Here is a 12,704-nt window from a genome sequence, read left to right as displayed (position 1 = left end):
TGAGGGACCAGAAGGTGGAGTATCTTGTTCTGTGCCAGGGTTCATTACAACTTCAGAAGGTGGTCAAGCAATGGGCACTGGTTTGAAAAACTAGAAAGGGGAGGATCTCTGCCAGGCCAGGTGGCCGATGCAGGGCTGTTTTTGTCAAAAGGGATACATGACACTCTTGGTACAGTACATATGTGAAGAGTCCAGTATATTTGGTTAATGGGTTTGTAGGATCCCTCACTCCCATTCCTATGAATTGAATACGAAGGACCCCAATGGAAACAAGCCATAGGCTTTCTTGGGTTGTAATCCTTTTAGCAGACCTTGTACTTTCCCGTGCATTTTTCTGCAAACTAAATAAATGACAAATAAAGATCTACCGGTATCTATCTTGAGGGGGCCCTCTCACGCCCCCTGTGACGCCAGGCCTGCTCTGACATGTTGATGGAGCCTCTTACAAGTGCCTACTGTTTAATCACAGTAAGCACTGTGATAAGATGTCCTTTATACGTTGATGTTCCAAATAATTGCTTCAAGCACCTCTTACACTTCCATAATAGTAGTGGAGAACAAGTATATACTGTTCCGTGGCTACCATCGGTACTTTGAGGAATTGCATAGCGAAAGTTGAAATGTTGTATAGCATTAATGATAATCACCATAATGGCTAAATCATTTGTGGTATTAAAATATAGTATTAATTTTTTATAATACATCACATTTATCTAGCGCTTTTCTCTATACCCAAAGTTGGTTTACAACAAAACAACTTTATTAAGAGAAATCTAGTCTAGCGGGGAAAGCAAGTCTGACATGGTGGGTTTTGAGGGAGGCTTTGAACAGGGCAAGAGTGGGGGCAGCTTTGATGTGCGGTGGGAGTGAGTTCCAAAGAGAGGGGGCTGCAATTGAGAAAGCCCCGTCTCCCCAGGTGTATTCTTTTTGTTTTGGGGATGTCCAAGAGGTTGGCATCACCTGTCCTGAGGGAGCGATATAGTAAAGTATTTTATTAATCTATATAAAGATGTACAGTCAACCAATCCATACTTTTCCATCCTTTTAGAGTACTTGATTTTACATTGTGACCGTTTCATCCATTAACTAACATACGGTACAATGTGTGAGTTATGGGAATTGTGTAAAATGAAGGGCTTGTCATTCAACTGTCGGTACTGAACTTGCGATTGCATTCTAAATCACGATCATGCAAAAATATCTTTGCGAAGATACACATTACTGTCATGTATATGGCCAGTGTTTCATTCCCTTAATTTCAGTATGTTATAGCAAGCAAGTATATACATTTTCTATGACATAATAGAATTGTCAAGATTATATGGATATAGGTCTTCTATACAAGATCAGTAACCAGGAGTAATACTGGAGGTCTTTGTACAAAAGCAGCATTTTTCCTGCAGCCTCATTTAAAATGTTTGACTGCCCTCTGCTGTACAAATCTGGAATAACTAGTTTAAAAGGTTTATTTCTATTGCCATTTTATGGTCAGTAATTGACTCAACATACAGTAGGCTCCTGGGGGTAATTTTACTTATCTACTCTGTGTAGTGTAGTGTAGTAGTGTTGATTTTTTTTAAAGGGTGCCCAACACACACATCACCAGATATTAATGGTAAAACTATATTGCAGGTTGAGTTTCACATATCTTGGACTCACTATGGACAAGTCTTAGGTTTGATCAACATAGTACATCTATCAATTCACATTTTCAGCAAAGACTCCATGTAATCCTTAAATTAGGATCATTATCTGTAGCCCCTCATCTTCTGTTATATACAAAAGCATTGTTCAACCCGTTCTGTTGTACTGTTCCACATTATTCTACACCATACTGTCCCATGCCTAACAGAAACAAACCTTTCAGTATTACCCGTATGGCTTCCAAGATCATCAGACTACCTACAGCCACACTTATTTCCGATATGAATAAGGCCATCATATAGTTAGTGATCATCCCCTGTATTCCTTTTTCAACCTCATGTCATCTGGAAAAAGATACAGAACCTTAGTGGGGAAAAAGGTCCGCTTTAGTAAGAGTTTTCCCCTCAGCCATCGCGGCATTAAACAAACTGCCCCACCGATAGGATGGTTCTGTTTGTGTACACTGGGGAACTCATGTTCACTCTCACTCTGTGCTGTGTTTTGTTGTGGGTGTTTTCAAAAGACTGAAGATCAATAAAGATTATATTTATTAAACCAGGATTTGAGCGTTATCCTTGACCTTTTAGCATAAACCTTGACTGTACCAGAGCCATAGAGTAAGACAGAGTTACAACATTGAGGGGGGCAGAAAACAGCCTGGTCACGTGGTTCATAGACTCCGTCTCCAATGCATTCTGTAAACTTCCGGTTGTGCCATTTCAATAGAAGTCTATGGCTTCACTCACACCTTCACATCTAGCATACAACATTGTTGCATGGTAGATGTAAACAAAGGGTAAGTGTCATGGCCGCCCCAATGCATTGCCAATGGAAGTCACATGGTTTGACACAACATTTGTTGTACGGCTTTCGGCTGCGTTTCGACTGCCCCCCTCCCCCTCATACAACAAAAATGTTGTCAAACCATGTGACTCCCATTGGAAATTAATTGCGAGCTTGCATCAGTCAACAAGTCTCATGCATCAGCTATACAACAATCTGTTGTGCAGGTGTGAGTGAAGCCTAAGTAGAAGAGCCTGGCCCCATGAAGTGAACAGTTGTCGTAACTCTGTCTTACTTGATGGCTCTGGACTGTACTACTTGTAATGTTAACAATCCCACTATATTGAACCTTGATATTTGTAATTGGTGAACTTTCTCAAATTCACAGTAAGAAAATGTCTCAGGCTTCAATTCACGCAAGCACACACACACACACACACACACACACACACACACACACACACACAGTAGATGGGAAGTTACCCTCTCTGAAATCAGACTATAATGGTCTCTGGACAATGCCTAGCTGTCACAGACTCAATCTTCTAGTCAAAGCACAAAGGGACTTTCTGTGGAACTTCTGAAAGTCTGACTTTGCTTGGCAATTTCACATGGGAAATTTTTCACAGAAAAGTCCTCATTCCTTCCAGAGTTGGACCAGGAAATGCAGACGTTTAGAATTAAACCAAGTGTCTCGGACATCTTCAAAATAATTTATTCAAGATTCATATGGTAATATCTTGCTTAGTGATCAGCATATAAAATATGTACAAAGCAACGCATTGGTAAAAGTGACATGTTCAGCTGTGAAAGTATGTGCTTAAAGTAGAGAAGTCACTAAGCCAGTAATAATTCAGGAATTTCTGGAGAATGATCCTTCAAGTTAAGAATTCTAGTGATGCTTTGCAGTATCCTGAATGTGCAGGGACAACAGCTCAGTGCACAGGCCTAGGTAGTTGTCAGAATTTATGAAAGGCTGCAGCTCGAGGGTTTGGAGGGCTCTCTAGCCTGAAATAGAAACATGAATAAAGATAAATATTTCAAAAAGGTCAACGTTAATATAAAATTATTAATATGTATTGCCGTTTATGTACAGGGAATCTGCAGGTATCAGCACTTTAAAAGATTTTTATATCCACACGAGTGGAAATTAAAAAACAATTTTATAGTTATTAAATGTAATCTGCATAGGTACCAGACTACCAGTCATAACTGCCAGTTGAAGGTTGCCAACTTTCAGAGAAGGGGTTATGGTAGCACAGATACTGTCTGTATGTGGTCACTTGTTCCATTTAGGGCGGATTTATACCAGATCAAGGCTGTTTTGCATGTATAAACCAAGCCGTTTTATCATAATTTAAAGTTTTGCAAGTAACATAATGGTCCCCATCTTTCAGACCAACGCGGATGTCATTTTTAATCCCTACGGTAACAAATGAGCCTACAGTATTTAGCACCCATGGGTGTGTTGGTCTTAAAATAATATTACACACATTAGATATTAATATTATTATTACACTTAGGCCAAGACCAACTTTGATTTGGTCTTAACCAGAGGCACAGCGACATCAGATATTTCCTTACCATTTAGACTAGATAGACCTTTCTCTGTAGCCTACGGTCATCAACACACGAGAATGAGCATTTGAATATTACGTTAATATTTCAAGATATCATGGATAGATGCCTCTTGGACATGAGGATGCATTATGCTACGGTGATTCTGACCACAGTTGGCAAGGCCCATGCGTTTGTCCACCTCTCCTTTTGAGTTCATATTTGTGTAAACAGAAGTTTTGTTTCCCTCACATATCCTGACATTGTCACATTCATTTTGCTCCAATAGATGGTTGAATGAAACTAGCTTCACATTTGGGCTGATCACTGTCAGTCACCTACTTAGTTAGTTCTCTTTTGTTCGAATACATTTTATATTGTCGACACCCAAGCTTTTCTTGCTTACATTACAATCTATGTAAAAAAGAAAAATGTGTCTTTAGCTCAAGTGTGCTAAAACAAACAACCCCAGAGTTCCCAAACATTATGGTGTGTAATGGTGTATGATGGAAGAAGGCCAGTGTTCTAGTTCTACACTACATTTTTCTTGCACTATAACCAGTAGGCTATCTTAACTGCTGTGCTGTCTTGGGCAATATCCCTTGTGAGATGAATAAAGGTCTCTTCTCGTACACCATGCGTAAGCAATCCACCAGTACTTTTTTGTTTGTTGGAGGAACAAGGTTGTACCCTCCTCTACACCCGGCCTGTTTAGCCATTGTCTGGTCCTGTTTACACCCCATCCACTGGCAGTTGTCTGTCTGACCCCTCCAGTACACTTATTAAACCAATTAGCCACATTCATTTACTTGTGGAAAACGGCTAAACTAAATAACATGGAAGTGAACACGAGGCAGTGACAAATCGGAATTTGCTTTAAAATAGTTTAAACTTTCGGTCACATTTTCTTTCTTGAGAAAACTATTTCAGACCACTGAAATTTAGAATTTCTAATACAATTTAATGAAAATTGTTTCATACTTGTTTTAGACTTTTTAATAACCCACGGAAGCCCTGTGTGTAGTTTAGCCCTACCATAGCACCATTTGTGAAAGTCAACAAAATATTGAGACAATGTGCTGGTACCTACATGTTCTCCTGTTAGCATGCTACTGGCTACCGGCAGATACCTGTTGTTGTCTCTGCTGTTGCTGTTGGCGTCTGTACTCTTCCTCACTAGCAGCGAGGGCTTGAGCCAGAGCCAGGTCTTCCTGTTCCTGAGGACTAAGACGCAAAAAAATACTACTATAAATATCAAACAGGTTATGATTGCTGAAAATGAAAGACAATGACACACATGCAGGTAAAGTTATCCAATGTTAAATTAATAATAATAAACATAAAAAAACATAAACTAGCTAAAACATAATCTAATACTTGGGTATCAATAACAATGTAATAGTTTCATGTGGCTTTCAGTGTTATACCGGAGCAATCTAAAATGTGACTGCCAGGCAACGAGGATTCCTCCAAGGAATTGTTGTACATTGTTGCTGTTTTCAATCTGGCTGTAAACTGAAGATACATGAGGCACTTGGTAAACACCCGAGACACAAATCCAGTACACCACTGAGCCTACAGGGTCTGTTTGAGATAGTGAAGCTAGAAAATCCACTCTGTTCACCATCAATAGTAGTTACATGCAATAACATTTTTCTTGCCTGGGAGAAGTGTTTGCAGGATACTGTATATGCAGAGTTTGAGGGTTATAGTTCTTATTGTGGGATTATAGTTCTTAATGAGGACTGTGCTTACCTAAGGGTTGGCTGAACAACATTATTCCTTGACTCAGCCAAAGACATCTCCAGAGCCCTTTGTAAAGCCTGCTCCTCTGTCTGTAATGACAAGAAGATGTTACACACTCACCTTTAACCACAATCATTATTATATGTTCACTCGTATTCTTTAAGAATGGGGCAATGCAGTGTCATTAGAACAATTATACATACCAGGCCAGCCTGAAATGAGGCTGATGGTGGCATTACATTCTGTGCTGCAGCTGGAGTAGGCATCCATTGGTGCTGGCTGAGAGAGAAAAAAACAAAACTAGTTTAAAAGTGTAACAATGGCTACGTTTACATGAAGGGTGATCATTCGGAATAAATACTTCAGAATAAAATACATCCGATGTAATGTTTTTTGCCGTGAGTTTACATGGGAAATGGTCATTCCAAATGAGTGTTTATATGGAGAAGTGATAGAAGACATGATACATGTTAATTCACGTGAAACTACGCCATCTGTTGGACACATAAAATATAGGCAGTTCATTCATTGTGACTTTCAGACGAAAGACGACACTTTGAAATCCCATCATTTCATTCCGCAGTAGTTTTGAGGCTGCTGCTTGGATAGGGACGGACATACATATTATGTTTACCGTCTTTTTTTCCCCACCTGCTGGGAAAGTGATCATCTCGTTTTTATGTGTAGCCTACTTTATTATCTACAGCACGGCCAGGGCACGCAACACACTGATTATTATTGTATCGGGTCGCTCGTTATTTTTGAGAGAGAGAGAGAGAGAGACCGTTGAACACACACACACAAAATGCACGAAATAACGCGCTCTATGTGCAAACTCCTCGGCGCGCCTTGGATATGAGGCTTATGAGCGCCTTGGAGTTGGAGCGCAATGGAAATGAGCATGCTCAGAAAGACCAGAATGAATTTACATCCGAAGCAGTGTATACATGAGTCCAATTTTCTTTCAATCGCATTGAAAATCGGAGTAATCCGGCCAGTGACGTTTTTGTAGGTGTTTACATAACAACGTTTAATAGGATTGAACTTCTATTCGGAATGAAAAGGGGATTTAACTGCTCATGTAAACGTAGCCAATGTAACTGTACACACACACACACAAAATAGCATTACTTACCCATTGTTGTTGCTTCTGTGGTTTGCAGGCACACCATTAGAAACAGGGCCAGGGTTTCCTTGACTGGCTGAACTAGATCCAGACACTTTGCTGGAGGAGGCAGTATGGGCCCGCATGAAAGCAGAATGTCTAAAGTAAAGAAATCAGACTGTCAAACATCATAATTGAAAAAGAAGAGACATGTGAACAGTGTTGGGTTGAGTTGAGCATTAGGATATATTCTGCACATACCCACTCTTGGAGACTGGTTTGTCATCAGTCTTATTACAGTCATGGTCAAGTTGGTGTCTGTGTTTAAGACAGTAATTCAAGTGGCACTGGTCACATGTAACTCGAATCATTTCCTTCTGCTTACAGCCTCCTCTTGAACATTTATTTGTAAAAATCTGTATGGAAGAAAAAAAAGTGAATTCTGATTAATTTTATTTCCATTTGGACTTTCTCATTTTATGGAAAATATACATAAATTATGGTATATTTGTAAGAGCAACCTTTCTCTTTCTCTGGGCAGGGTCGGACTTGCAATCCCGATCAATGTGTTCACCAACTTTAATGTCAGGCATTTCTCCTCTCTTGATGGGAATGGGAATGTTGCACAAAGGACATACAGGGACCTGGACATCCTACAGGACCAACCACCAAGCACAACACAATTAATGTTACAGATCATCACTAGATGAGGATATTATCACAGTCTCAATCTAACAACATTCCAAGCTTCTCCTGTGATTATTCCCACCTTATTCTCATCTCATGTCTCACTTGAATTAATATTAATATTGGTGCTCGATATCATGTGATCATTGTCTTGAATGACATAACAAAATCAATTCCATTGACTCTACTCATAACATTAAATGGTATTAGGTTATACAGGCATTTAACATCACAAGATAAAAAAAATCTTGAGATGGTTGTATGGAATACTGTAAAATACCTTCTTGTATGACGACATGCACTTGTGATTTGCATAGGTGATGTGGTCTTTACAGAAAATCTCTTCACAGGCATCACATCTCATGGGAAGGAAATCTGCAATAGTAAACCAGCTTCTTAAAAAAAAGAGCATATGATTCACAGAGACCTGAAACTTAAGTTTATCTCATCACTTCCAGTTTAACTTGTTTATCCTGTATGAGTTCTCTCCCAATTACTTTACTAAGAGACAGAGAAATCCGTTACTGAACAAAACACTCTATAGCAGGGGTGCCAAACCGACAGCCCGTGGCACAGAGGAAAGGGTTCCAATCAGGCTAGCAGGATGATTTTGAGAAAATACGTCGGGATTCGAACCCGCAACACGCTGTACGGTAGGCGCCTGGACCGGAGCGCAAAAGTCTACCTGAGTTAATTGAGTTTGATTGCTGGAAGCAGGCCTGGCTAATAAAATGTATGGTTGCGTAGCCATTTAAAATATATTTAGTTAATTCTACATTTGTTTCAATGTTTTTCACCTAATCAATATCATTTCCTATGAAATAAAACATTTTGTAGTCACAACAGGTACAGTATACTATTTGAAATACATTCAGTCATACATTTCTTGTTTCCTGGGGTTTAGACATTTTAGTATTTCTGTGTGTCACAGTGTCTGGGATGTTCTCTTTTTTTCCCCTCTACTTCTCCAGTTATCCGACACACCTGTCCACTGTAGGTACCGTGTGCAGAAGGACTTTTCTCTTCTATATAGTGTATGTGATGTCATGGACACTGGTCTCACTTCCTTCCTGGACTACATGTTGTCTCAGTAGGACAGCCCTCCCCTATCCACAAGGTGGTGTGAGTGCAGCAAAGCATTATGGTAATTGTAGTAATCCATCAGTGAGACCAGTGTCCATGACATCATAGTCACTTTGAAATACTAAAATATTAAAAAAATACACATTACCCACATAAACTGTGGAGGAAACCGTTGCCTTCCCACTTACCTAATTGTTTGCAAGTCTTCTCAGAGCAATGCTTTCCGAGATCTGGAAACTCCATTGTACAATTGTGATGCGGCCACCTTTAATCAAACCCTGGGAGAGAGGGGGGGGGGGGTATTAAAAACTGAACAAGACCCAGGATTCACTCCGTTTTAAGATCTGCATTTATAAGTTCATGCCAATCTATGAAATAGTAAAACAAGATTGCAAGGTGATCTGGCTGAATGTAGTGGTAAACATTATTTCTCCCCTTCAATAATGCCAATTGGTATTGTATTCTATATTGTATCGTTTCATTATCGTTGATTAACCCATTTTGGGGCGGGAAGTGGGAACCCCTTTTGGTGTTCTGCTTTAGCTATTGAAAAGGCGTGCTATGAGCTTGTAGGTCTGCTATTTTTTAATTTTTGAAAAATCTTAGAACGACTGACTATGGGCCAATTCATACTCCTATTTTACCGCTGTTTCGGCAAAATTATTTTGGCTCGTCAGAAAATTTCAGTAGCACCGAAGAGCTGACTTTAGGACGGTAGCCCCCCCCCCGAACCTCAAAAATAGTCACTCACATTGTAGGCTCTACGGAGCCGAACCGACTTTTATTCGGCTCTAAAATAGGAGTATGAATCAGCCCATAGAAACATAGCTTTTTCAGAAAACTGTCATTTTCAAACAGACCTTTTTAGAATCTGATCTCAGGTCAAAATGGGTTAATGATTACCAGTCACCTTTACAATGAGGTATAACTTGAAAGGATTGAGCAATGCTTGAGCAGAGTGCTAATGGGGATAATGCTAGTGGCATAATAAAGTAAAGTAAATCGTAGAATGAGCAACACAGCTAAACATGTGGGTACTGGGTACAGGCTTGGAGACACCCAAAAATGTGCCAAAATCCCCCATAATAATTCTGTTGGTATTGGCTGGTGTGTGTGACTGGGACATGAGCACAGGCCTCATCCTGAAGGGACAAACGTGGCATCTTTCCATGGAGGCAGTGTTGCTGCTTGGAGCACACACACAAACTCAACAAAGTTGCAGGACCAATGCTCATGTGACAGTTACACTGCCAGCAGGTGTGTGCTGCCAGGTCGCTCAAAACGAGCACATTATTGGGGGCGCTGTGCAAACATTTAGCAGTGTTTCTTACAAGTTAAACCTTGTTATAAAGGCCCATTAATTATATTTTATTTTCCTCCCTTTACATAGAAAAACATCACAAGTTTACAGTAGAGCTGTACCGCGGTTTCTTTCTTACAAACAGAAATCTTGCTGCGATTAAGGCAATGATTATGTTTAGTTATGTTATTATTGGCAGATTCTCTGGCAAAATCATAGACATTGTATTTGAATACATAACCATAAGTAATTAAGCCCATTATTTTATTTTTTCCTTCTTAAAATGGCTAAATACATCGCAGTAGTAATAGTATTGTTTTTTTGTTTTTTTTTAAGATATTTTTTTGCGGCTTACGCCTTTTATTGATTTTTGAAGGGACAGACAGTAGGCTGACAGGAAACGGGAGAGAGATGGGGGGATGACATGCAGTAAAGGCCGTGTCGGGTCCGGGAGTCGAACCCGCGGCACACTGCGACTGGATTACCAGTCCGGTGCCCAGACCGTTATGCTACGGCCTGGGCCAGTAATAGTATTGTTGATACAATCAATTATTTGCATTGCAAAACGATACAATACAAAGTCAAACGATACAATGTTGACATTTACATATATCGATATACTTCGATTATTGAAATTTGATATTTAAATATATATATATATATATATATATATATTTCAATGCAGTCTGTATCGTTACACCCATACCCGTTTCACCCATACAATTCTGTTAAATTAACAGACACACAATTAGTTGAGGGCCACAACTTGTAGCCAATATTACAATTTCAATGTGAAACATTATCTTCCAAAAGGAATGAGCTTGTTTCAACTTTAATTCTGTATTAAATACCAGTTTTACTTCCATTTCTTCAAAGCAATAAATCTAAAACAATGTGGAAAAGGGAGCCATGCAGGCAGGAGTTTGGGTCTCATGAAACAACTGTCCAACCCTAGCCATGGTTCACATGACGCTCTAGGCCCTTTCGGCACCATCGGTTACCTTTTCTGAATTTTGGACGGCGGTACCCTAGGGTCCCTTGTAGGTTTTTCTACCCTCCATAGGACGCAGATTTAGCTACTGTCTGTTCACAGAGACCTGCGCTGTCGCTTGAGTGTTGGTGAGATGTTTCAAAGATGCATAAAACAGCTATAGGAGACAGCGGGAACATGTACGAAACAGCACTAATCGGACACAACCCAGATTCGGCACAAACAAGGGACTAAATTATTTTCGCTCCTATGCCACCAAAATGTGGAACGCCCTGCCAACAGTCATTAAGACATGTGAATCCCTTGACTCCCTTGGCCTCTGTAAAATCTGAATCCCCCCCACCCCCCCCCCCCATTTCCCCTCACTGTATATGTATATTTTCCCTTTTTGCTTCCTATATGATGAATTCCTGTTCTGTTCTTTAGCTACATAGAAATGTCTATTTGTATGTCTCTAAATGTTTTGATGAATTGAACAATGTGGACCCTGTTGTAAACAAGTGTAATGCTTAATTGGGTCGTCCACTCACAGTTAATAGTCTTTGTATTGAGTTTGTGCTTGAAATGTACTGTAATTCTGCAAACTGTTAATAAATATTTCAATCAATCAATCAAAAGTGAACTGTACTTTCCTGTGTTTATTCACTGTTAATAAAGTACTCGAGTCAATCAAATCAAGAATATAATAAATCTGATGACTGACTGTCTTGTAGATCGGTTCTTGGACAAGAGACACGTCACGTCATACTACGGAGTAGTATTAGTAGTAGAAAAGGCTTTGGCGTTTGTAGCTGGCAACAGGCCCATGCACTTCAAACAGAGTTAAGAAGTTACATAACAACTTAAGCTTGGATGCTGCAGACAGATTATTATACAACAAGCGAGTAGACAAACACTCACTGCGCACGCCGCCGATCAAACAAACAACACACCTCTTGGAGTTGGTTAACATTAGCACGGTTTTGCCACTTCACTAACAGATAGCAACAGATAGCTAGTATCTGCTTGCTTGTCAAGCAAACGCTGAATAATAGAGAATATGGCTGTTACTGCAGAATAACTGTAAATATTACACTGTTATGCTAATGTCAAGTATAAAAACAGCAACATTACAGCCTTGACATAACGTTAAAATGCTGACTCTTTCAACGCTAAAAAAGAGCTAACTGTCATTAGCTACATTTTACACTTTTAATGGACGTTTCGACTGACTACTACACCAACACCAAATCATTTTCACACAATACGTTATGATTTCAACTCACCGGACGACTGTTGTGTTGCTCTGTTGTTTAACCGTCGGTAGAAAGGATGTATAAATAATTAAACCTGGTCAAAAGTGTGTGCCTCTCTCGAACAGAAAACGTTAGCACCATCTGACTGTGTTTTTATCTTGTTGGGTTTTGATGTGTCACCCATGCCCCTCCCACTTCCGCATGACCGCTTTGACACTTCTCGAAGTTACACGAAGGTGCCCGACTCTTCCATCGGCGGATGATGTAATCGAAATGGTCAAAGGTTTGGAATGGATCATTCTAAAGTTGTATATTTTCCCAATGAACTGTAACGTGTCGTATAGGCCTAATACTTACTTACTTGTATAATACTACTACTACGACTACTATAGCCGTACTGCTTATCTTTTCTGTTCTGTTCATTATAAGAGACAGATACAGTCTCAACGCTGTCATTGCAGCGTTTGCCAGTTGATGGCAGCAAAACATTTCCTCATGCTATTTTCTGAGTAAAATGATACATGAATATGATGTCGTGTGGGGGGCGTGTGTGTGTGTGTGTGTGTGTGTGTG

At 39.8% G+C, this 12,704-nt stretch overlaps 1 protein-coding gene across 2 annotated transcripts; it reads right to left on the bottom strand.

The window, feature by feature from the left end:
- Nucleotides 1–3,135: 3,135 nt before the first annotated feature.
- On the bottom strand, nt 3,136–12,289 carry zfand2a (zinc finger, AN1-type domain 2A). Of its 2 annotated transcripts, none has more exons than XM_083779715.1 (10): nt 12,162–12,289; nt 8,794–8,883; nt 7,803–7,897; nt 7,357–7,488; nt 7,097–7,251; nt 6,866–6,994; nt 5,934–6,009; nt 5,740–5,819; nt 5,075–5,208; nt 3,136–3,435 (listed from the first exon to the last, which is right to left on the bottom strand). In XM_083779715.1, exons 2-9 carry the CDS (start codon nt 8,846–8,848, stop codon nt 5,094–5,096), a joined length of 837 nt encoding a protein of 278 aa, XP_083635841.1. In that variant the 5' UTR covers nt 8,849–8,883; nt 12,162–12,289; the 3' UTR covers nt 3,136–3,435; nt 5,075–5,093. The 2 variants fall into 2 exon arrangements, with proteins under 2 accessions (XP_083635841.1, XP_083635840.1); XM_083779714.1 differs by having other exon boundaries at nt 5,115–5,208.
- Nucleotides 12,290–12,704: the final 415 nt, after the last annotated feature.

Source organism: Protomyctophum parallelum (genome assembly GCF_964188405.1).
Source record: "Protomyctophum parallelum genome assembly, chromosome: 13".
NCBI lineage: Eukaryota > Metazoa > Chordata > Actinopteri > Myctophiformes > Myctophidae > Protomyctophum > Protomyctophum parallelum.
The sequence above is the reverse complement of the archived record's forward strand: the minus strand, read 5'-3'. Positions and strand labels throughout refer to the sequence as shown.